Here is a 23760-nt window from a genome sequence, read left to right as displayed (position 1 = left end):
GAACGTGAGGGCCGGCGGCGGGTCCAGCCCGCGACGCGACGCCGCTTGGGGGAGGGCCGGGCGCGCAGCTGACGCTCTAGGCGAGCTCGCGCGCGTCTCGATGGTGCCGCGCGCCCTGGGGCGCCGCTCCCGTGCGTCGGGGCGGACGTTGCCCCTTTAATCGCGGAGGGCGTGCCGAGCAGGTCCCGCGAGAGCGGCGGGGGGCGGGGGGCGGTGCCGAGCCCGGGGGCCCGTGGCGGATGGAGCCCGCGATGGAGCCGGAGACTCTGGAGGCGCGAATCAGTGAGTGTCCAGGAGGGGCGCGGGCCGGACCGGAACCGGAACCGGGGGGCACGAGGCGGGCCCCTACTAGGCGGGGGCGGGGTACGGGGCGCCCCCTCCTCACGCCCCGCCCCCGCCCGGGGAGGGGCGGCACCGGAGCCGGCTTCTCCTACCCTGGGGTAAAGGGGGACCCACGGGCTGCCCCGACCCGCGGTGGGTGTGGGCGCCGCCCGCCCGTCCGCTCTTTGGGCCGCGACCCCTGGGGAGGAGTGAGCGGTGCCCAGCTTTGCGCCCAGAACCCCAGGAATGTCTCCAGCCGCCCCCCCACACACACAGCCCAGACTTCGCTAGAGGAGCGGACCCCCCAACCATTTCCTTGCATCGGGGAGGTAGTGAGGGAGCGAGGGCTGCATCTGAGGCCCGGGGAGGAAAGCTCCCTACTCCCCTTGGGACCCCGAATCCTCCACTGTCGGGCTTCACGTTCCTGGACCCCACAACCGCTGTCAGACTTGCTCCTTCCTCACACAGGAGGGGAGGACCCAGTGGCCCATCCCGTACCCCAAATCTTTAGCCACACAGTGAGAAAACCCCAAACCCTACGGGCTTGGAGAATCTGTGCACACTCTCCAGAAATCACTTAAAGTTCTCTGTCACTCCCCCCCCCAAGCCCTCAGACTTTGCAACTCCACCCAAAACCTAACCCTTGATTGGCTTCCTCCAAAGGCCCCTGCCATGGGTGGGTGGGTGGATGTCTTCCTCAGACACAGCTTCCTGCTCCTGAGGCTCCCAGACTCCCTACCCGACTGGGTCAGTCCTGCGCTCTCCCACTCCTGCTCTCGGCCCTCTGCTGTTGACAGCTCTGTCCCAAGTCTTTCCTCCAGGGCCTCAGCACAGCCTCAGGTGTACCTTCAGTTCAGCCGCTTGACCCTGCAGGGTGGTTTGGGGTCACGGCCAGTCCCTTTCAGCCAGCCTTGTGCAGAGTTAGACCCTGGCCCTGGCCCCAGAACCACACCATCTCCAGGGTGGCTTCATAGTCAGGCTCTTGTGGAGGGACCGGAAATGGAAAGGAGGGATTCAGCAGCCATCAAGACTGTTCCAGAATGCGACCCGTGTCCAGGTCTCAGCAATAACTTGGGAGGTTGGGCAGGGTTGTGGCTGGAGGATCTGACAGGCATAGAAAACTCTCCAGTTCAACAGCAGAGGGGTTTGCTGAGGGCACCAGCGTCAGATCTGAGAACCAGGAGGGCAGGCAGGACACCTGCGTATGGCAGCAAGCCGGACCCTGATGGATTAGGACTGAGGTTCTTTTCTCTTTTTCTTCCCCTTGTGTCCATTCAGAACTGGAAGCTCTTCCCTTGGCGAGGTTGGAGGCAGAGTAGCTTTCGGTGGGGTAAATGATGACATTGTCACCACTGTGGGGTGGCGGGGTGGAGTCACCCCATTGTGAAACACCACCCTCCTTTCCCGGGTGTTCTCCCCTGCTGCCACCCGGGGAAAGTGCTTCCCTTCAGTGGGGGAAAGAAGGCTGGGGCCAGGGCCAGAGAGCTTGGTCAGACCAAAGACCCGAGGCCCTTGCCCTGAGCCTGATGCTGGCGAGAAAGCTGGTGTCTCTTGATGCCGCTTACTCTTCCTCACTGGCTCTGACTCAGGAATGGTCCCTTGAACCAGCCTCTCTCCTCACTCATAGTCATGTGCCTGACCCTGCAAGGAAGTTCCCGTTCAAGGTCCCCCAGCCCGGGCTCATTGAGGGGACCGTATCTAACCGCATTCTGGCTTTCTAACTCTAGACTGGTGTTGCCCAGTCTCTGGCCGTGTTGGGGGCTGGGAAGCAGCATAGACAGTCACTTACCATGGGTGGGGGCGGAGGGGTGCCTATTCCTGGTTTCCCCAGCGGGGTCTTCCTTTCTCCAAGGAACTAGAGGGCTTTGAGGAACTGAATAGCGGTCTGTGCCCAGAGAGAAATGCTTCATTGAGATCTCTGCTCGGCTGTGCCGCCGCTGAGCGCCCGCCCAGAAAGCACCCCCAACGCTTTCTGTGCTTGTCCCTGCACTGCTTTTCTTCGGGGCCCTTGCAGCAGCAGGCAGTCTGTCCTGCTTATCTGAGTAGTTGCCGCCTGTCTTGCCGGGCTGGGAGCTCCAGGAGGCCAGGGGCTTCGTCTTGTCCACTGCTGCCCTCCCGGTACTCAGAATATTTCTTGCATAAACATGAATGGAATGAATGGCCGCCAGACACTGGTATCACAGGGCCCCAGGCTTCCTGCCCCAGCATGGGACCCCAAAGGGACAGATGCCACATGCTGCTTCCCAGCCTCCCTCTGGCCGCATATCCTTCTGTCCCACCTCCTGGGCTGTGTTCCCTCCACACCCCCTGCCCAGCGCTCAAGCTTAGGCAGCACTGGACCAGGAGGGTTTTGCTCTGGGAAGGGGTGAAGATGCAGCTCCACCCGCCCCCCTCCCTTAACCTACATGAAGTATTTGATCCCCCAGAGTCAGCCCCTATTTCACTCCAGCTCTGCAGATGGGGAAATGGAGGTTCAGGGAAGTAATGTTCCCTCCTTGATTATTGCTGAAGCAGCCTTGGGCATCAGGGAGGCAAATCGGGCCTTGCTTGCCACCCACCCCTGTAGACCTGTTTGCCTTTCCTGGCCACTGCCTTTTCCTGGATTCAGACTCACCCCAAAACCAAGCCCTGCCTGCCCGCAGCTGAGCCCTCACTCATTGGTGCGCCCCGAGGAGACGAGGGTGTACACACGTGTCTGGGGGACACGGGAGTGAGCCGACCCAGCAGGGCAGGAGTGGGAGTCAGTGATGACTTCCCAGAGGAGGGGACACCTGAGCCGCTCCTTACCGGGTCTTCACGCTCTGCCCTGAGCCCTGTTACGCATGTCTCTCCTCGCACACAGCCCTTGAACTGTCCAGAAGCAGGTCGTCCTCAGCCTGGTTAATGTCCTCCAGACCCTGCTGTGTTGCCTCTTCCAGGCAGCCTCCCCTGGTCCCAGGCTCCACTGAGTGCCCTCCTCTGCTTCCCAGGGCTCCCTTGCCTCCTCAGTCACGCTGTACTGAGAGCCTAGCTTCCCTTGGCCGGCTTCCCAGCTCCACAGCTCCTTGAGGGCAGAGCTGTGGCTTTTCCCCTTACCTCTGCTTCCCTCCAAATGCAAATGCCACGAGAGTTGCTGGGGACCCGTTTTTCAGGAGCAGCATCAGAGGAGGAGGGTGGGACAGGGGGAAGGGGCACAGCGTTAGGGGTGGGAATGGTGGGAACAGACATGACCCCTGAGCACAAATTCTAAAGGTGGGGCCCTCTGGGAGGAGCTGCGAAAGGAAGCGGTGTACCGGGGCTCCCCTGACCACGACTTGCCCCTGTGTGGGCTCTCAGGTCGTGAGGCTGTCAGAGCAGGAAGCCAGTGGGGTCTCTTGTCATGTGCTCAGTCATACACTCTGTCCCCTACCGACCCAGCCCTGCTGTAGGGTGGGGGTGGGAGAGGCCAGGGGTCCCTTCAGCCACACTGACCTCTTTCCTCCTACAGACAGAGCCACGAACCCCCTGAACAAGGAGCTGAACTGGGCCAGCATCAACGGTTTCTGTGAGCAGCTCAACGAGGACTTTGAGGGGTAGGTAGCCCCCCTCCTTTGCTCGTGTGCCCAGCAGAATCCCTGCACACCTGCCCAGCACACTCGAGACCCTGGCCCAGCGGGGATGTGGCTGGGTCAAGATCCAGTTTCATGCTTAACATGCTCACAAATCAACAGGGGTCACGGGCACTTTGTAGAGCATGCTACTGTGTGCCCATCTCCAAGGTGGGATCACTGGGCCCACTGACAGGTGAAGAAACTGAGGCATGGGAGACGCAGCAGTGTCCCCAGGACCTCGTAGAGTAACTGCTCGTCCTGAGCTCGATCAGGCCCAGTTTGGCCTCGCCGCCACAGTGCTTTGTCCGGGAGGGCCTCCTGCAGGGAGACCGCATGCTCCCCAGCTGGGCTCAGGGCAGCAGGCCCTCCGCTCAAGGAAGAACCAGAGCGTGTCTTGGGGAGACTGCACTGGCAGGTGGCCGGGTGGTGCTGAAGCATGGGGAGCAAAGCTCAGGGTGCCTCACCTCCACTCCCTCCACACGCTGTGTGTGCTCTGGAGTCTGCGGCTCAGGAGTGAATCCAGCCCCTCAGGCAGCTGAGTCGCCTTGGGCGTCATTGCGTGCCTCGGTGCCTCTGCTTCTTTGGCCATAAAGTGGGTGCCTTGGTGCCTCCTACCTGGGGGGAGGCTCTGATGAAGGTCAGACAGGTAGATGTATGTAGGCGTTTCGCACATTATGAGTGCTTAATACATGGTACTATCGCTGTCGTGAGTGACGGGTCTTTTGTGTCACCAGCTCCACCATGCAACTGCCCTGGGCACATTGTCATGTTCTGTGCCCACGCAGGGTCCTCGAAGGCTGCCGTCCCCTCTTATACTTGTCTCCACAGTGAGTCAAGGGCCCGGCAGTTCTCATGAGGCCCCCCAAGGACTCAGCTTGCATCTCCCAGAGGCCCCGGCCTTGCTCTCTGCCTGTCCCTATGTCCTGTGTCGGTGCCCTCCCCCTGGCTGTGCTGACTCTGCCCTTCCTCTCACCCAGGCCTCCACTTGCCACCCGGCTGTTGGCCCACAAGATCCAGTCTCCACAGGAATGGGAGGCGATTCAGGCCTTGACGGTGAGAAGAAAGAGGGTGCACTTCATCCTCCAACCACACAGATAACTCTAGTGAAGGTTTTGAGGGTCCTATCAGCTCTTTAGAGCCTAAATTGGTTGTGCCAGGATGACGAGGGTGGGAGATTGGACCAGCCCCAGAGCATCCCACGGCAACCAGTGGATGGCCTTGCACGCCAGACCCTGCCCAGTTAGGCCTCTAGTTGTAGGCACCCCCTCAGGTCCTCTGGTGTAGGGGTTCCCCATTTTGGCAGCACATCGGATCTCTGGTGTCCAGTTGAACAGACTGAACAGGGCTTGCCCCAGCTCCTCAAGCCTCTGCTTCCAGGACTCTGCACGTGAATACAGTGCCAGCCCGTCCCACCAGTGGGCCCAGAGACAGGCCAGCACTCTGCTTCCCAGGGGCCCTGGGGTGATGCTGGGCTCAGGCCAGAGGTCTCAAAGCTGTGCCAACAGCAGAAGAGCGGAGGGCACACTGCCTGACCCCCAAGCGTGGACCACCCGGCAGCCAAGCTCAGAGCAAAGCTGACTCACACTGGTGCTACGTGAATGGTTTTTTTTCTCATAATTATTTTTTCAGCACATTAGTTTTTCTTTTTTCCTCAAATACATGTTGGTGCTGTGATTTTAGTCATGTAGCTGAGGAGAAGCCAAGGAGGTGGTACCTGTTAAAATTCTCAAAACAAATAAAAAATAGTAAGAAAGTCATTTGCATTGGTGCTCAGATGTGGCAGGGGAAGGACTCCGTGGTCTGCAGGTTGGACTCCCTGGCCCGCGAAGTCCCCGGGGCCGGAGGCTGGGGGTGGGTCGTAGGGACCTTTATGCCCCTCAGAAACCTCTTGTCATGTAACTTTCTGAATGCCTCCCCTGGGCATCTGGGCCTTGCCAAGGTGTGTGGGGGGCTATCTCTTCCACTCCACCCCGGGGCCCCTCACGCTGCTCCCCCCCCTCAGGTGCTGGAAACATGCATGAAAAGCTGCGGCAAGAGGTTTCATGACGAGGTGGGCAAGTTCCGCTTCCTCAACGAGCTCATCAAGGTCGTCTCCCCCAAGGTAGGTACCCCAGCCCGACCACACCTGCTCGCTCAGACACCCCCCTGCTCACTCAGACACTGGTTGAGGAAACAGGATCCCGGATGGCGGGGTGACTGACTGTCCTGGGGGCTTCCCACCCCTCCTGCTCAACCTTTGACCGGAACCCTGACCTGGCACAAACAGACCCTGTCTCCTAGTCGCTTTCCATAGCTAAGTCAGGGACAGGGGTTCTAGAAGATGGGGTAGGGGGCGTTGGTATTGGAGGCAGCCATGGTTCTACTCCTCATTAGAGAGAAGGGCAGCAGGGAGTGCTTCTCGCTCTGGTCTCATACCCTATGCCCCTGCCATAGTAGAGGTTCCCCCATCCCCAGCTCATATGAGCGGTCTTCTTGAGGCCTTGGATGCAGAGTCCCCAAACCTGCTTGTCGGAGCCCCGTACCAGGTTGGCCTGAAGAGTCCTCCCCTGGGGCATGAACCTGTTTGGGACCTTTGGGTGAGGGCCCACCCCCTTCACCTTTCCTGGCTCAGACCTGTCCCTTCACCAGTGCAGCTGAACGGCCCAGCTGCCCCCTTCTACCTTAGGGAAGGATGGGAGAGCCAGCTCCTCGGCCTAGCTGCTGCTGGGAGACTGCGCAGGCTGAGGAGTTCCTCCACAGCCCCTGCCCTGGTCAGCCAGAGCCTAGCGGCCCCCTTCCCACAGTCACAGGCTTAAGCCACGCATGAGCAGGCCGTGAGCAGGTGCTGGACTCTGCATCTTACCTGTGTCAGCTCTGCTTCTTCACCACAGTGCCACTGCTGTCACCCCCACTTAACAGGCGGGGAGCTGAGACACACAGGGCTGGCACAGCTAGTGAGTGGCAGAGCCAGGAGGTGAGCTCGGTCTGCTCCAGGCTGCTGGGGGATGTGAGGGACCCTGTAGGCCACTGTGTTCCTGCGGGGTTCCTGGTGAGGAAGCCAGGTAGGGACTGGGCTGGGCAGCAGTGAGTGGGGCCAGCATTGTCAAAAGCCTTTCCTTCGGGCCTCCCCGGTGGCGCAGCGGTTGAGCGCTGGGTTGCGAAGCTGCCCGCGGCCTCTGCGGCGCCGGTTCGATCCCCGGCTGCTCCCCGGCCACCGGCGGAGGATCCCACATGGTGCGCAGACCTCTCCTGCCACCCGCTGCTCCCCTCAGCAGTGTACTTCGGTCCTTCTGCCTGCTCTGCTCCCCGCTCTGGCTCTGGTGAATTCTCTCACCCTCCCGTGCTTCTGACTGTACCCAGTGCATGTATAAACAAAACAAACAAACAAACAAAATAAATAAATAAAACATGCCTCTATAAAATAAAATAAAAAAAAAAAAAAAAAGCCTTTCCTTCCCTTGGTCCCCAAAGTACCTGGGCTCTCGGACATCAGAGAAGGTGAAGAACAAGATCTTGGAGCTCCTATACAGCTGGACGCTCTGCCTGCCAGAGGAGGTGAAGATTGCGGAGGCCTACCAGATGCTCAAGAAGCAGGGTGAGACCCCAGAGGGCAGGTGTGACTGGTGCCCTCACCCCTTCCGGAGCTGGGGCTCCAGCAGTTTTAGAGGCTCTGGCAGCAATTATGCCCTTGAGCTTCTCAAGAACAGATGACCAGTGGGGCCTTTCTGTGATTCTGCCTGATGCTAAATTAGGTGGAAAGAAGGTGAGTCTGGGTCACCTTTCTCCTCAAAGAGCAGCCCCCATGGAGTGGCCTCAATTTAGGGGTGCCTAAGCTCTACCCACCAATTAGACATGATAGCTCAGGAGCCTGCTCTGGCCCGCCTTAGTCCAAAGCCAGCCTGCTGGCGGAAGACTGCCCCCTCCTTCCGTCCTCCCCAGGCCTGCCCATCCCTTTCCCACCCTCTGCCCCAAGTCGGCCCTGCTGACCGTCTTCCTGCCACCCATCTCTCCAGGGATTGTGAAAGCTGACCCCAAGCTTCCAGAGGACGCCACCTTTCCCCTTCCTCCGCCACGGCCCAAGAATGTGATCTTCGAAGATGAGGAAAAATCCAAGGTGAGGCTTCCGACCCACGTGGAGGCCAGTGAATTCGAACCTGGCTGCCCGCAGGGGGTCACCCTGGGTCCCACTTCCAGCACGCTGAGTGCTCCCCACACAGCGCCCCGCATTTCTTACACAGGGTGTCTGCTGGCCCTGGTTGACTTGAGCACACTTCATAGGCCGGTTGGGAGCATGCCTATCTTTTTGCCTTTTGGCAATAATTGTGTTTTTTGTTTTTTGTTGGTTTTTTTTTGTGTGTGTGGGACCCTCGCTGGCAGCCGGGGAACGAACCAGCGCTACAGAGGCTGTGGGCAGCCTCACAGCCCTGCGCTCAACTGCTGAGCCACCAGGGGAGGCCCCAATTGTGTTTTTTTAAATTAAAGATGCATGTGCTTGTGCTTCAGAAATTAAACAGCACAGAGGAGGTCGGATAAAATCAAAACCCGCTCTGCCAAGTCCTGCCCTGGCAGGGACATTGTTAAGTTCCTTGCACACCCTTCCAGATGGGTTCCCACACGCACATGCATGATGTAATGCTTGGCACCGTGCTGCGAACACGCCTGCAGGTGCGGGGGGCACTTACATAGCGGCTTGGTTGTCTTGTGGTCACCCCAGCAGGTGCCAGCATTCTCACCATTCCATGGAGAACTTAAGTAACGTACCCAGCTCCCACAGCCAGGTAGTAGGGAGCCAGAAGGTAACCCCAGTCTCCTGACCCCAGGCCCAGGCACTGCCCTCATGGTCTTGTCCCTCTGTCCGCAGATGCTGGCCCGCCTGCTGAAGAGCTCCCACCCTGAGGACCTCCGGGCAGCCAACAAGCTCATCAAGGAGATGGTGCAGGAGGTGACCGACGACCCAGGCTAGGGGAGGGGGCTGTGGGGGACAGGACAGGGCCATTGGAGGAATGTATGTGTGCATGTGCCAGGAGCCCTACAGTCACCTAGCTAGAAGGCAAAGAAAGCCTTTCTAATTTGGGGCACCTCAGTGGGCAAGGCCAGGACCAGTGTGGAGAGAAGACTTTCCCAGTGGCTGAGTCAGCCTGCCCTGGACAGAATTCTGGAAGATTGACTACCTCTCCTGTGAAAATTGGAAATAAATATAGGCTTTGCTATATTTAAAATGTATGTGTTTTTTAAACACACATGTAATCAGGTGTGTGTGTTTATTTCTGTAGAAAGAGAATATGTGTTTAATTTGTACATATGCAATGCTTGTATGCACACTGAAACATTTTTTTTTTTAAAGATTCATTCATTTATGCATACAAGAACTAGGGTACAGGCCAGAGGTGTGGGGTGAGAGGATTCACCAGAGACAGAGTGGGGAGCAGAACAGGCAGACTGACTGAAATACACGGCTGAGGGGAGCAGCAGGGAGATGAGAGGTCCACTGCACCGTGTGGGTAGCTCCCTGGCAAGGTATCAAACTTGTGCTGCGTGGCTGGGGATAGCTTAATAGTCCTGCATCTTTAACCCCTGTGACTCCTGGGAGGCCCTGAAACTTTTTTTTATTGATAAGAGTAAATCATCAAAAAAGCTTGCCATCAGGGGCCTAGAGAGCCACGTCCTGCATGCACTGACAATCCGGAGTCAGGGCGGCCTCCCTGGGAAGTCTGTCAGCCAGCACAGCCACCTTCATCCCACAGGGAGGACCGGGGCAGTAAGCAGAGGGGGTGGGGTAACAGGCACACTTCTGCAGCAGCCTCTCAACACCATGGGTGACCCCCTTGCCGGGCATCGATGGCCCAGGAGAGGTACTGCACCACTTCCAGGTTGTACTGGGTCACCACTGAGGGTCCTTTCCACTTTCCAGTGCAGGGGCCCTCTTTCAAGGGACAAACACAAGAAGGTGAGAGCCGTGGAGCCACGGCTGAAGGTCTCGGACACTAGACCAGGGTCACCCTGTGCGTGGGCTAGCAGCCCAGATTCCAGGGCCACCCCAGGGGATTCTGCCGGAGAGTCCAGGAATTCCAATGGGCCTGTGTGGAAGCCGGGCCCAGGGCCGGTGAGGGAAGAGAGGAAGTGGGTGCAGGGTTGGCGGGGGCTTCCTGCTGCCCTGTCCTGGGCATGAGGGGCTATTTGCAAGGTGCAGTGACCTCACCCCAGAACCCCGTCTCACACCTGGCTGCAGACACTCGGGCAGCGAGCCGGTGCCTGCAGGTTCTCAGCAGCCCTCTGCCGTTGCCCCCCAGGACCAGAAAAGAATGGAGAAGATCTCAAAGCGGGTGAGTGCCATCGAGGAGGTGAACAACAATGTGAAGCTGCTGACGGAGATGGTGATGAGCCACAGCCAGGGCGGCGCGGCGGCCCACAGCAGCGAGGACCTCATGAAGGTGTGCCCACCTCCACCCGTCTCTGTCCCTGTCCGCTCCGGTGCCCCTGCAGGCCCTGACTCACCCACCATACTGCCCCCAGGAGCTGTACCAGCGCTGCGAGCGGATGCGGCCCACGCTCTTCAGGCTGGCCAGCGACACGGAGGACAATGATGAGGCCCTAGGTGAGCCTGGGAGGAGTCCCTCCTACCCACCCTCCCCTGCCCCTGGTATCCGCAGTTGGAAGGAGCCACCACCAGGGGGCCCCCTTCTCCAGTACGCACCTTGGTTTGTCCACTTAGAGGGAGCAGGAAACAGCAAGGGCAGAGGGGTGGAGAGCCTCTAAAGACCTTGGCGGCTTAGGGACGGCCCACAGCAGGAGGCAGTGGGCCTCATTTACTGCTCGCAAGCTTCACAGGAGAGAACGCTCCCCATTTCACAAGTGGGGCTCAGGGAGGAAAGTGATTTACCCATATCACAGAGCAAAACCGCGGCAGGACCAGGGTGAATGGGGGACACACTCCTACGGACACTGTCCCCTGTCACATGAGGCTCTCTGCCACCGTGTCAACCAGCAAACTGGGCACCCCCTCAGCTGCTCATTCAGTCATTCACTGAGCACCTCCACATGCCAGATGCCTGGTCCTCACCTCCAAGGCTTGCCACTCAGATTCCTCTAAGCTGTGGCTGGCACCCCAGGAGGTGATATTGATCACAGCTCAGTTTGTGCCAGGCTCTGTTCTAGGCCCTTGGGGACTTGGCATGATCAAAGTTAACTAATGCCATAGTTTCGTGGTGCTTGTAGCCTTGTGAGAGGAGACAATGAAACTCAGAACGTGAGCAGCCAGCGGGTCAGGTGGTTGTGAGCAGCGAGGAGAAACAGCAGGGGGCTGGGTAGTGCAGTGGAGGTTCTGGAGGCCTCTCTGAGGTGACGTGGGTAAAGCCCTGTGGCAGTGAGTGATGAAGGCAGAGGCCCGGGGCCTGTAGACAGCAGAGCCTGTGTGGAGACCTGGAGGCGGGGCACGTGGGGCAGCATGTGGCGGCCCTGGACAAGGGGAGGGAGCGAGGCCCAAGTGAGTAGTGAGATGGGCTACTGTCCCCCACCCAACCCCCATCCCAGTCAGCCCCCGACATGAGGACTGAGATGAATGTAGGGTGCTCGTCTCCCCCACAACTGCCCCCACATTCCTTCAGCCTGGCCTCTTCCCTCCTGCCTGTTCCAGCGGAGATCCTGCAGGCCAACGACAACCTCACCCAGGTCATCAACCTGTACAAGCAGCTGGTGCGGGGCGAGGAGGTCAACGGAGATGCAGCCGCCAGCTCCATCCCTGGTGAGGAGGTGGCAGAGGGCCAGGAGGGGCCCTGCGAGGTCAGGGGGTGTGCTAGCTGCAGAGCTGGTGGCCATGATGGCCAGGGTAACTCTGGCCCCTTAAGACAGGGAGACCCCCAGGGCAGGAGTTGGGGGTGAAGTTTGTGCCAGGCCCACAGCTTTGAGGCTTGGAAGTTAGGATGTGGGAGAAGGGGAGGGAACCAGGACTTGGCTGGGACAGGCAGGAGAAGGAAGGCCTTTCTTGCACTTGACACCTGGCACCTATTGTTCCAGGAGAGGTGACACCCCCAGGCTGAGTTGATTTATCAGAAGGCAGCAGAGAGGGTTTGTCACTTAGACAGTACAGGCTAAGTTCTAATAAAGGTAAAATGACAGCACTGGGGAACCAGAGAGGAGGTTGGGGCACCTCCTGTGTTGGGACACAATGGGGTGCAGGGGAGAAGGGGGACAGGGGCAGCAAGTTTAAGCAGGGCTAGCTGGCTAGGAGGCAGTTGGCCAAAAAGAGAGGAAGTGTGTTCCCAGTTGCGGGGACACTACCATCTAAGAAAGAGCCCAGTGCCCAGTGAGCAGATTGCCAGCCAGCGAGGGTAGTTAAGAGTTGGGGGGACCGTTGGCCACCCTGTACCCCCAAGGACTCTGAGAGCCTGAGTGTCCTCCCCCAGGGCTCACTTGACTCTCCTTTCCAACCCCAGGGAGTTCCTCAGCCCTGCTGGACCTCTCTGGCCTGGATCTCCCTCCTGCAGGCACCACCTACCCAGCCATCCCCACCCGCCATGGTGACCAGGCCAGCCCGGAGCAGCCCAGCACCTCAGTTTCCCTGCTTGATGATGAGCTCATGTCTCTGGGTGAGAAAGGGCCAAGCTCCAGAGGAGCAGGAGGTGATACCCCAACATGCAATGAAGCTCTCAGCTCCATCAGCGTGTCCCCTTTCTGGGAGCCATGTGGAGCCCAGGGAGTGGGTGCTAGGCTACGTAGTTGAGAAAACTGAGGCTCAGGGACACTAAGGAGCTCATGCAGGGTCATATAGTCAGACCTTGAGGCTGGCCTGGCGCTAAACCACCTCTCATAGACCAGCCGTGGCCAGGCTCTGGCTGCCTGAGGGGTTTCCCTGCTACAGGTTAGAGCCCAGAATCAGGAGCTGCCCAAACTTCCATTGTTGCCCCTCTGAAAGGAAGCCAGGTAAAATTCTGGGCCCCAAAGCACCAGAAGGCTCCAGGGAAGCCAGGCCCAGCCCAAGGCACCCAGTGACGCCAGCAGGTCCCTGACCAGGCCTGCCGTCACTCCTGGGAAGGGTCTAGGCTCCACAAATTGACAGGAATCCAGGCTCACCTGTGGGGAAGAAGCAGAGGGAATCTACCCTACCAGGCAGTTTTCAGGTTTTCTGCTTTCTCTCCGGGCCCTGTGCAGGGCATCTCGAAGGGTAGGGTAGAAACTAGCTTAGAAGCCAAGAGTCTGTCATGCTTCCAGAGCCCGACCTGAAGTCAGAGCCGGTGAAGAACCAGGAGTGGTTGCACTGTCTCACCTCAGCCCCTTTCACCCCCTCATTTGACAGAAGCAGAGACCAGGCTTAGAAAGGCTAGCTGCGCCTGGAGGGCCAGCAAGTTTGGCTGAGGCACCGGGTTCTGAGCCTGTGCTGTGAGCCTCTCCACCGCTCCCACTCGCCGACTCGTCCAGGAAGGGGTGAACCCAGCAACGCCTCTGGCTGGGCTCCCCTGTGGGCCCATGGCCGATACCCTCCCTTGGAGGAGCTGACCACAGGGTGTCCACAGGGCACCCGAGCCCCACCCACCAGCCCCTTTTGTATCAGAGCCAGGATGACCTGGGGTGAGAGGACCCTGACCCTGATTTACACAGGGAAAGCGTGGCCTGGTGAGGAGGAAGCACAGCCGCCTCAGCAGGGCTAGGGCTGGGTGGCAGCAGCCTGACTGGGCAGTTGGGCGTGTGGCCAGCCCGGCCAGTGTCTGTCATTAAGCTGCCACCTCACTGAAGTGAGGTGTGCTCTGTACTTCCTGTCCCCGGGGCCTGGAGCCCTGAGCCTCCAGCTTTTGGTTTCTTCTCAAAAACAAAGTGTGGGAACAGGAACTAGAAGTGCCCAGGCACCACCCTGTTGGGGCACTGGAGGAAGCCCGGGGGCCACAGAGGGCCTCGTCCTAATCTGTCCTCCATGGCAGGCAGACTGGGGGGTAGGGACTGGGTAAGTGAGGTGAACTTCCTGCCTGTCAAAGGCAGCACTTCATCCTGCTTGTCTAGTTTATCCCCTGCTACAGCTGCTGCCACTGGCTCCATTTTACTGATGAGGCACAGGGAGGTTAGGTCACCAGCCTAAGGTCACACAGCTATGTGGCAGAGACTTGTTCAGACTTTAGTACTTAGGCCATCCTCTGTCCAGGTCTGGCGTCTGCCCTTTTCTGGCTGTGTGACCTGGGATAAGTCTTCTGAGCATCCATTTTCTCCTCCCTAAAAGGAGGGTGAGAGCCCCATGCCAACCGTTGGACATTGGTGAGGATTGGGTGGGACCCATGTCTGAAGTGCCTCACACCTCAGTGGGTGTCACAGATGGTAGCTGTTCCCATACGTCACCCCTGCTCTCAGGCGTGTCCAGAGGAGGCGACCTCAGCCCGCGGCCTCCCACTCCCGCTGGGTGCGCTTCAAGCCAGAGCTCGCTCACTCAGGACTGGCTAGAAACAGGATAGCTTGTCCTCTCCAGGTAAAACCTGGGGTGAACTTGACAGGGGCTGTGCTGGTGGAAATCAGGCTGGGGGTGAGCTGCCGCCTTCTAGCAATCCGATCAGCGGGTCCCGAGCAGGGCGGTCCCGGGGCCCCAGCGCTCCTTGGCAGTCATCTGCCTTGCTGGCACGGCTGGGCCTTCAGAGCTGGCCCGTCTGATCCCACCACGCGCATGTGGGGACGCTGTGGCCCAGCCAGCAGCCAGTCCAGGTTGCTCAGACCCAGGCCTCAAGCCAGTGACCGGCGCCCACCTGGGCCTGTGAGGTTAGGGACCTCACTTGCCGGCTCCTTGCCATCTTCGCCTCCCGCCACCCCCACGCTGGCTCCCAGCTGCCTGCCATGCAGGAAGACAAAAGTCCTGACGTCTATAGCTGAGCTGGTTTCTGGGTGTAAAAAGAGGAAGCGTGAGGCACGGGAATGGGCTGTCGGGATGTTCAGTTTCTACTTCTCTGCTGCTGCTTCCCTCTGAAAGTGGGGTTTTTCCTCTTTGAGGGAGGGTAGGAAATCAGGGAGCCCCAAGCCAGCACACAGTACCCTCCCCAGGTATCTTGCGCTGCTCAGGACCCCAACTCCTTTACCTCTGTCTTGCTTCCCCTCAGGCCTAAGCGACCCCACACCCCCATCTGGCCCAAGCTTGGACAGTGCTGGATGGAACAGCTTCCAGGTAGGAGGGCCAGGAACTAGCCTGACCCCTCCTGACAGGGCAGCTGGGACAGATGGCCTGGGGGGCACAGGAGGGAGGGGGCGGGGAGGCCCCTGCACGCGGCTGCCATCCCAGGGCAGAGGAGGGCGATGGTCCTCCTCATCTTCAGGCGTGTGTCCCGGCATCCCAGCCTTGGGTCTCCCTCTGGTTCCCTATTCCTTCTCTCGTGGGTGACTTTGAAGTCTCTGGAATGTGATCATTTCTGGAGCAGAAGCTCAGACCAGGTCCAGCCCTGACAGCCCTGTGTGAGAGGGGCACATGTGACAAGAGTGACCCCCACCCCCCACCCCGCCACTGCTGCTTCCCCAGAGGTCCCTTGCAGGAAGGGGAAGAGGCCTGGGGTGGCAGTAGGTGACCCTGACATCTCTCAGCACAGCCTCACCCGCATCCTCTGTGTGCCCCACAGTCTTCTGAGAGCACTGAGCCCCCGACCCCCAACACGGACAGCCGGCCCCCAGCGCAGACGCCCCTGCCTGTGAGCAGCGGGCTAGATGACCTGGACCTCCTGGGGAAGACCCTCCTGCAGCAGTCGCTGCCCCCAGAGTCCCAGCAAGTGCGGTGGTGAGGACGCACCCTGGCTGGCGTGGGATGGGGCCCTGCCTGCCCACTACCAGCAGTTTCTCCTGGGCCTTCCTGGCCCAGCCCTTGCCCAAGCCCAGTGCTGGTATTTCCTGTGGGCAGTGGTTGCACAGGACCCAAAGGACACAGCAGTGACCAAGGCAGGCACAGGACCCGCCCCAGAGCATGAATTTGATGAGAAAGGGGACCTTGCCCGCTCACATGCCCTCCCCAAGGTTCCTAGCTCCTCAAGAGAGACCCCAGGTCCAGAGGGCAGCAGTGGGGAGCTCAGAGCCCCACTGGGCAGTGGGCAGGGCTAGGGAAGGGAAAGCACGGGCTTGCCATTCCCAGATGAGGAGACCAAGACCAGGGAGACAAGCGTCAGGAACAGCAGGGAGCCCCACCTTTTCCTGTGCCCTGTCACTGGGCTGCCAGAAAATCACCTCTCCATGCACCGTCGCCCAACAAGGGAGAAGCAGCAGCCAGCACCCCGGCTCACTCTCCGAGACTTGCAGAATAAAAGCAGCTGCAGCTCGCCCAGCTCCGGTGCCGCCAGCCTCCTCCACAGTGTGTCTCCAGAGCCCCCTGGGCCTCTGCCACAGCCCACGACGACCGAGCTCTCGCTGGCCAACATCACTGTGCCCCTGGAGTCCATCAAACCCAGTGAGTGGGCCGGGCGCGGGCCGGGCCGGTGGTACAGCCACCTCCTTGTCCTGGAGAGCTCTGTGCAGGGGAGCCCATGCAAAAATGGGACTCTTCTCTCAGCGCTGCCTGACCCAGCAGGGAGTTCTGGGCACGACCCTGCCCCTTCCCAGGACTCAGTTTCTCCATCCGTCCCCAGAGTAATTGCAGAACTGCCTCATAAGCTCCTGGGCTGCACAGGCAGAGAACCTGAGGATGGTCCCGGGCCCTTCCCCAGCCGGGTAGACTAAGAGAGGTGTGGGCTCTCCCCAAGATCACCAGACTGAACCAGAATAAGATGTCGGTGCAAACCTGGGCTTCTTCCCAGGAGCAGTGGGGGGCAGGGAGCCCTCGTAGCAGCAGGCCTAAACAGCAGGTGGAGATGGCCGGGGTGCGTCACAGCACCCCTCTCTCAGCAGCAGGCAGGACCCTGAACCCAGAGCAGTTGATTTACCAGGGTCACAGTGAAAACGTGGCCCCAGCTCACCCACAGTCCTCCACTCCCCACACCAGGAAGCAGCCACCCAGTCCTGGGGGGAGCCCCGCTCTGACTCAGGGTGTCTTGCGCCCACCAGCACACTAGAAGCTCCCGCATCCCATCTGCGGGCTAGTCTGCCCCCCCGGGTGGCGCCGCCTCCAGGCCAAGACACGGGCCTAAGTTTGCGCTTGTTTCTTCCGGACCCACCTTGCAGCGAGCCCTGAAATGAGCCTGGTGGGGGGAGCCGGTCCCAGGTGCTGGCCCCGCAGCCCACCCGCCGCGCGCGCCCCTTCTCCCCGCCAGGCAGCATCTTGCCGGTGACGGTGTACGACCAGCACGGCTTCCGGGTCCTCTTCCACTTCGCCCGAGACCCCCTGCCCGGGCGCTCCGACGTGCTGGTGGTGGTGGTCTCCATGCTGAGCACCGCCCCCCAGCCCATCCGCAACATCGTTTTCCAGTCGGCTGTTCCCAAGGTGACACGGGCGTGCCTCCCCGCTCCGGGGCAGGGTGACACGGGGCCGAGCGGGGAGCCGGCTGTCCGGGCGCTCAGGACAGGTTTCTCCCTGGTAGTTGGGGGGTAGAAGGGAACCAAAGGACGGAGCCCCAGGGAGAAGCTGGCGGGCGGGCTGCCTGGCTCCTGGGGCAGCAGGGATGAGGAGGCCAGGCTGGCCACGGCCTACCATCCGCAGGTCATGAAGGTAAAGCTGCAGCCACCCTCGGGCACGGAGCTGCCGGCATTCAACCCCATCGTCCACCCCTCAGCCATCACCCAGGTCCTGCTCCTCGCCAACCCCCAGAAGGTGAGGGGCCCCGCTGTGACAGGGTGCCGTGTGGGTAGGGGCAGCCCCTTCTCCTCTGACCCTTCTGCCTTCACCATCTTTGCCCAGGAGAAGGTTCGCCTGCGCTACAAACTCCTCTTCACTATGGGCGACCAGACCTACAACGAGATGGGGGATGTGGACCAGTTCCCCCCACCGGAGACCTGGGGGAGCCTCTAGAACAGAAGGCCTGGGGAGAGAAGGGGCAAGGGGACTGGCCACTGTCTAGCCTGGGCGGGAGGCTTGGTGGCCCAGGATACCCTTTGTCCCTGTGGTTATATGCCCCTGGGCCTGGTGCTTCTCCCCTCACCCTGGTGGCCCCCAGTGACTCTTCCCCCTTCTTCCCTGTCCCCTCCCCTGCTGAACCAAACCCAGCAGGTGGCTGGGCCTGGGATGGCACTCGGGGCTGGGGCCTGCATCCCAGATGCAAGCCTGGAGCCTGAAGGGCTTTGTGGCCCTGGAAGGACTTGGGGTCGTAGGGTGGAGCGTGAGTGTTGGGCAAGAGCCAGGACCTCAGACTCAGCCCCGGACCCAGCCTGGGGTGGGGTCATCCCCGCCTGTCTCTATGCCTTATGGGAAGGCCCAGCCATAACTCGGGGGGCCAAGCTGGAGCCGGGGACCAGCTCAGGCCGCCTCCATAGGAACCGGGTGATTGTGGGGATGATGCCTACACTCCCAACTGTTTGCACTCTGGTGTGTGGTTTGATTCTGCTTTTCTTTCTGAGTAGCTCTGTGGTCACTGTATTGGGGGGCCCTGTAGGGGGGAGCCCTACCCATCCCCCAGTCCTCTTGGGGGCCTCCCTGCTCCTGCCTGACCCCTTTGCTGCCAGCCTCCTGAGGGGTGTAGGGCTGTGTGACCACTGGCCCAAGGGAAGGCCCAGTGTGGGGCTCCAGGGCTTCTGGCCACAGGAGGGCTGCAGCCTGCCCTGGAGTCTCGTGTCCCTCATTCATGGCCTCCTGTGTCCACGGGCAGAAGTGGGAGTGTGAGTGAGAGCAGGAGTATTTATGGAATAAAATGTTTTTCCTGGACCAACTGTGCTCATGACCCTTCTGGGATAGAGGAGACAGGAGGGGTCCAGGAATTGGAGGGCCCAGAGACCTCGCCGCCTGTCATGGGGATCGTGGTTCCTCTCGCCACCTCCTCCCCCCACCCCCGCCCCGGAAGAGGCCCTGCTCTGGGGCCTGTGGCTGGTGCTGAGTCACCAGAGGACCTGGGACTGGCGGACCCAGAGCTGTCCCAGCTGGAAGTGAGCGGTCACTGGGGCCTGCCAGGAGCCCCAGCTGCTGCAGACACTGAGGGGGAGGCCCTGGCCACTCACAACTTCCTCCTGCTGCACTCAGCCCTCAGCGCACAATTACCATGCAGCAACACTCCCGCCCGACCAGGCCTCAGCTGCTCCCAGGAAGCAGGGCAGCAGTTTCTGCTTGTTCCAGGAGAGGCCGGGGCATCCTGTACCCCCTCTCACAGCTGCGGCGCGGGTGCATGCACCCACACACTTCGCTCATGGGAGACTGGGGTCTAGGCCTGAGGGGTGGCTTAGAGGCTGCACGGTGGAGAGAGCCAACCAGTGCAGAGCAGAGCGTGGGGAGCTCGTCCAGGGTGCCGTTTCCCCCCTGCAGACAAGCTTCTGGAGGACCCTGGCAAATCTTGCATCTGAGAAGCTGATTTCACTTTGTCTGACCCAGTGGTTCCCAGTCTGAGCTTGGCTGCTGAACCCCCTTCTAACGGATAGTATTGGGACACGCTGGAAAATAGCCCAGCCCACCGGCTCTCCCGGAGCCCAGCTCTCTCAGCTCCCCAGCCCCTGTGCTGTTTTCAGTCAGCAAACGCGGGCTATTGCTCTGTGCCAGCCGACCCTGGGAGTGCGGGCTGAGAGCTACTCCTGGGAGTGGGGCTTGGCACACTGCCTGAGATGAGAGCCCAGCGCCAGCATTTCTAGCTCCTCCCCTACTGGACCTCCCATCAGGTCCCCACGACCCCCGCAGGCCCTCCTGCATCCTGCAGCTTGGCTTCCAGACACCCAGCACCCGCCTTGTCCCTGCCTCTCCCTGCTGCCGGGCAGGACGGTCTAGTGAAGGGTCTTCTGAGTTAAAACCCTGTTCCTCGCAGCCCCATCCCCGAGGGCTCTGGAGCACGGTCGTGACTGGCCCTGGGGGGGCTGCAGACAGGCGTGGGCTGCAGGGCCGGCCACTTGGAGTGACCCAGGGCATCACAGGGACAAGAAGTCCTTCGCTCTTGTACCGCCCATCTTCCCTTGTTCCCAGTCTGCCCATCTGTCTGTCCGTCCTGCAGGTGCCCCTTGAGCAGTCCCTGTGCCTGGCACAGCCCTGTCCTCAACTCACAGTTTGACATGAGCCAGGAACTCCACATGACAGACTGAGAAACAGAGGAGGGGGGCGGGTGGGCAGGTCCAACCAGAGGAGGGCCCCTACTCCGAGGGGCGTGTTCCCCAGATACTGTTCCAGACAGAGGCTGGGAACACTGCGCTGGAGCCCTGGGGCTGGGCCTAGGCACTTGGGAAAGGAGTGTTCTGGTTCTTGAAAGGTGACCCCCCACACCACCTCAGCAACAGGGGGCCTCCCAGACCGTGAAGCTACACTTCTCTGCATGTGGCCAGAGGCAGCAGCTGATGCTTTCTGGTCAAGCAACCACTACACAGCTCATCTGCCCTCCCTCAGACCTCGGCCTCTACTGGCCACATGACCGGGCAAAGGGGAGCTGGCCTGAGGCCTGCAAGGTGTTGGGCCAGCTGCACGGCCCCTGCAGCAGGCTTAACTGCCCTGAGGAGACGGGGTGGGGTGGGGAGGTAGAAGCTAGTCCCCTTCCCCCACCTTCAACCCTGCGGGTTAAGGTCTCTGCCCATCAGAGATGTGGGAAGCCCTGGTGCTTCAGCCCCGCCCTGGGTTTCCTGGGACTTCCTTTTGGCTTGATGATGCAAGAGAGTTTTAAGAGCCCCAGAAATCATAGCAGACCCCCAGCGCTCCGGGTGGGAGCCTGCACTCAGGGCAGCACCTCTTTGGGCCCCAAACAAGTAGCCGGTCAAGGCGTCTAAAATGGGATGTTCTTGCTCAGTCCTGCAGCCCCGCTGCTGACCCTGGCTCCTACCGCCTCGGCGTCCAGCCGCTGGCCTCCCTGCCCACATCCTGCTCGGCTTCGCCAGCAAACACTTCCCAGACTCAGGTTTTCACAATCTACCGAAGCAACCACAGGGCATGAGGTGGGGCAGGGCCCTCTGGCCCAGCAGGGCGCCCGCTGGCAGCTCTGCCTCCTCACTGGATCTCTGCGGCCTAGCCAGGGGCCTTGGTCTCACCCACGAAATGGGGAGGATGACACCAGCCTCGCTGGAGGAAACGACAGTGAGTGCCATCGTCCCGAAGAGGCAGGGCATGGCCGGGGCAGCGGAGGCAGGGATGCGGGGAGAAGGCCTTTCCACTCCTGACTTGCCAGGAGGATCGGAAGACACGGGACCGGCCTCCGTGTTTCACACACGAACTCACGGAATCCTCGCCACAGCTGCTCACACAGATGCTGCTGTTCCCATTTTATTACCGTTATCCTTCCCATTTTGCCAAGGATACTGAGGCTCAGAGAGGTGACCTATCTTGCCCAGGGCACCCGCCAGGGAGCGGCTGAAGGCCACGCGCCCGTCGGCTCTCTCTCGCCGTCTTGGGCTTGGACATGAGTGCCCGTTGATGGCAGGTCTTCACTTGCCACTCAAGCCACCTTGCTTGTCCAGCTCCTGTGACGACGACACGCTGCCCAGGCCCCCAGGAGTCCGCAGTAGCCAAACCCACCCCCGGCCCTTGCAGGAGACGCAGCCGAGTCCACAGGCCCTCGAGGTGCAGTGTGACCGGGTCTGGCAATTGAAGGGCGCGGGGAGGGGTTGGCTGGTGACCTCCGAGCCCCTCCTTCTTCGCCTCAGTTCTAAAACTATCATCTCCACATCCGCTGGTAGAAACTTCTGAGTCCAGAAGTCTCTGATTACAACATCCTTCGAAGGAACAGCCTGTGATCCAACCTTGGAGGCTTTCAGCCTTTTATGATTTAACGTGCAAGCGTGCCTGAGCTGAAATGGATCTTATAACAGACCCTCCTCTCGGCCAAGAGGCGCAGCAGCCCCACCCAGGCCGGGCTGGACAGAGAGCCCCGGTGCCTTTCCTGCAGAGGCGCTGGGTCTGGCTGGAGGAGAGCCTGGAGCCTGGGTGGGAGGCCCAGCGCTGGGGTGACCTGATGGTGTGGCTCGGACTGGTTCTCCAGCAGCTGCTGCTCCAGCCACGTGGACTGACCCCTCCCCAGGCCAGAGCTGGAGCTCAGGCTTGGACAAGCCTAAGAGGGACCGAGGAAGAAGGCAGGCTTTGCCCTCAGGGACCTTCACAACAGCCGAGGAAATGGACAAGCCTGGGCCCAGTGTGTTCAGGCCCAGTGTGGAGGAGGGACTGGAATGGGGCGGGGACACCATATAGCCTGGAATTTCCCAGGTGGCAGAGGGTGGCACCTGATGTCAAGAGGCTGGCTTGGGAGTCTGAGCTGACCCGGCACACGGTGGACTGTGTCCTATGCACATGCAATGCAGCCGTCTCTTCATGATCCTGGGGGCCCTGAGGTCCTGGTGGGGGTCGAGGGTCTGGGGCAGCCCCCTCCCCACCCTCCCCTGCCCAGCAAAGCTCTGGCCCCAGAGAAATAAATGAGACCACCACGAAACTGTGGGACGTGCCCAGTGAGGAAGGTAGAGAGGCCAGGACTAGAACCCAGACATTACAAACCGCAGCCCCACCTTCTAAGAAGTCAGGGCCACGCGGGACCCTCCTGTCTCTTCACCAAGACGTTCCTCAAGCCCACGGTTCCTAGCATTTCCTGCCAGGACTTTCCAGCTGGGAGAAGGGAGGTGGGCAAGGGAGCCTTGTCCGGGATGGACTCCTGCTGCTCTGGGCCTTTATTCCTGCAGCCCCATCTCCACTTCCTGCCAGGCTTCCACACTCACGTGGGCATCAGCTGGGAGGCTCCGGCTCAGCAGCAGCAGTTGGGGGGTTCCCTTCTCAGCCCATCCCTACCCACCTGCCTGGCTGTCCCTTTGGGAAACAGAGGGGCAATCAGCGTCCAGGAGGGCCCACTGGGCACCAGGCCCCGTGCTGGGCACCAGGCAACACGGAGCTGTCTGAGGCTGAGACTGCCCTTGCGGCTGCCCACATGCAGCACGTGCTCAAGTCATGCTCAGCCCCAGGGAAACTCCAGCAGAGCAAAGTATAGTGAAGGGCGCAGGGGTGAGAGTAAGGGGCCCTACTATTCCCAAAGGCTCTAGTGTTGTGTTAGCCCAGTAGTAACGGAGCACTTACTGCATGGGAAACAGGGAGAGAACCACCCGTGAGCTTGGGGGGTCAGAGCGGCACCCACATCACTGCCTTACCAGAGGGCGGGGCAGCGCCTGAGGAGGTCTGCGGGGACAAGGGCTGACACTCGGTGGGGATGCTGGGGGGCTGGGATAAAGCGAGGCGCTGGGAGGACAGGCTGTGGCTGAAGGTGGCAGCGCCCCCCTTAAAAGGGTGAAGGGAGCAGGGGTGCCCGAAGCGCAGGCAGGGCCAGGACAGCCGGTGGGCAGTGAGTCCAGGGTTCCAGGGGCGGCCCCAGCAAGCCCGGCCCCGGCCCACCGTCCGGCAGTGCAGCAGCGGGACCTTCGGCTCCAGGTGCTCAGGAGGCCCTTTGGGGCGGCGGCGGGGACCACATCCTTTGGCCCAGGTGGGCGGGGAGGCCTGGCCCTGACCTCTGCCTCTGAGCACGGAGCCTCTCTCCCCCTCAGAGCCGCGCAAAGGTTATTTATACCCCGGGGCCGGCAGGGGGGTGGGGCGGCGCCCCGGGGCCCGCGCGGCGCGAGCGGCTTACCTGCTTCCCGCCACCGGGGCGGGGCGGGGCGGGGCGGGGCGGCCGGGGCGGGGCCGCGCGCAACCTGGGGACGGCCCGGCCCCGGCGGCGCGGCACAGGCGGGGAGCGGCCCGGGGCGCGCGGGGGGCCGGGGAGACCGCGGGGCGCGAGCGAGCCAACTTGGAGAGGCGCGACCTGGGCCCGGGGCGGAGCCGCGCGGGCGGCGGGGCGGGGCGGGGCGGGGCGGGGCGGGCGCGAGCGCGGGGCCCAGGAAGCCGAGCGCGCCGCCCACCCATCCGGGCCGAGCCGCGCCGCGGGCACAGGCAGGC

At 61.1% G+C, this 23760-nt stretch overlaps 1 protein-coding gene across 3 annotated transcripts; it reads left to right on the top strand.

The window, feature by feature from the left end:
• The first annotated feature begins 211 nt into the window (after positions 1-211).
• GGA1 (golgi associated, gamma adaptin ear containing, ARF binding protein 1) lies at positions 212-18659 on the top strand. Of its 3 annotated transcripts, none has more exons than XM_037513611.2 (17): positions 212-282; positions 3788-3872; positions 4868-4943; positions 5893-5991; positions 7341-7464; positions 7883-7983; positions 8731-8811; positions 10160-10300; positions 10383-10464; positions 11503-11610; positions 12302-12454; positions 14936-15000; positions 15446-15600; positions 16067-16260; positions 17060-17229; positions 17446-17556; positions 17644-18659. In XM_037513611.2, the coding sequence occupies exons 1-17, from the start codon at positions 240-242 to the stop codon at positions 17752-17754; spliced, it is 1899 nt and encodes a 632-aa protein (XP_037369508.1). In that variant the 5' UTR covers positions 212-239; the 3' UTR covers positions 17755-18659. The 3 variants fall into 3 exon arrangements, with proteins under 3 accessions (XP_037369508.1, XP_037369509.1, XP_037369506.1); XM_037513612.2 differs by lacking the exon at positions 212-282 and adding an exon at positions 391-440; XM_037513609.2 differs by lacking the exon at positions 212-282 and adding an exon at positions 513-1378.
• The last annotated feature ends 5101 nt before the right edge of the window (positions 18660-23760 follow it).

The sequence above is a fragment of the Talpa occidentalis genome, unplaced genomic scaffold (assembly GCF_014898055.3).
Source record: "Talpa occidentalis isolate TD23 unplaced genomic scaffold, MPIMG_talOcc4v2.1 talOcc4.16, whole genome shotgun sequence".
In the NCBI taxonomy this organism is placed as follows: Eukaryota; Metazoa; Chordata; class Mammalia; order Eulipotyphla; family Talpidae; genus Talpa; species Talpa occidentalis.
The sequence above is the reverse complement of the archived record's forward strand: the minus strand, read 5'-3'. Positions and strand labels throughout refer to the sequence as shown.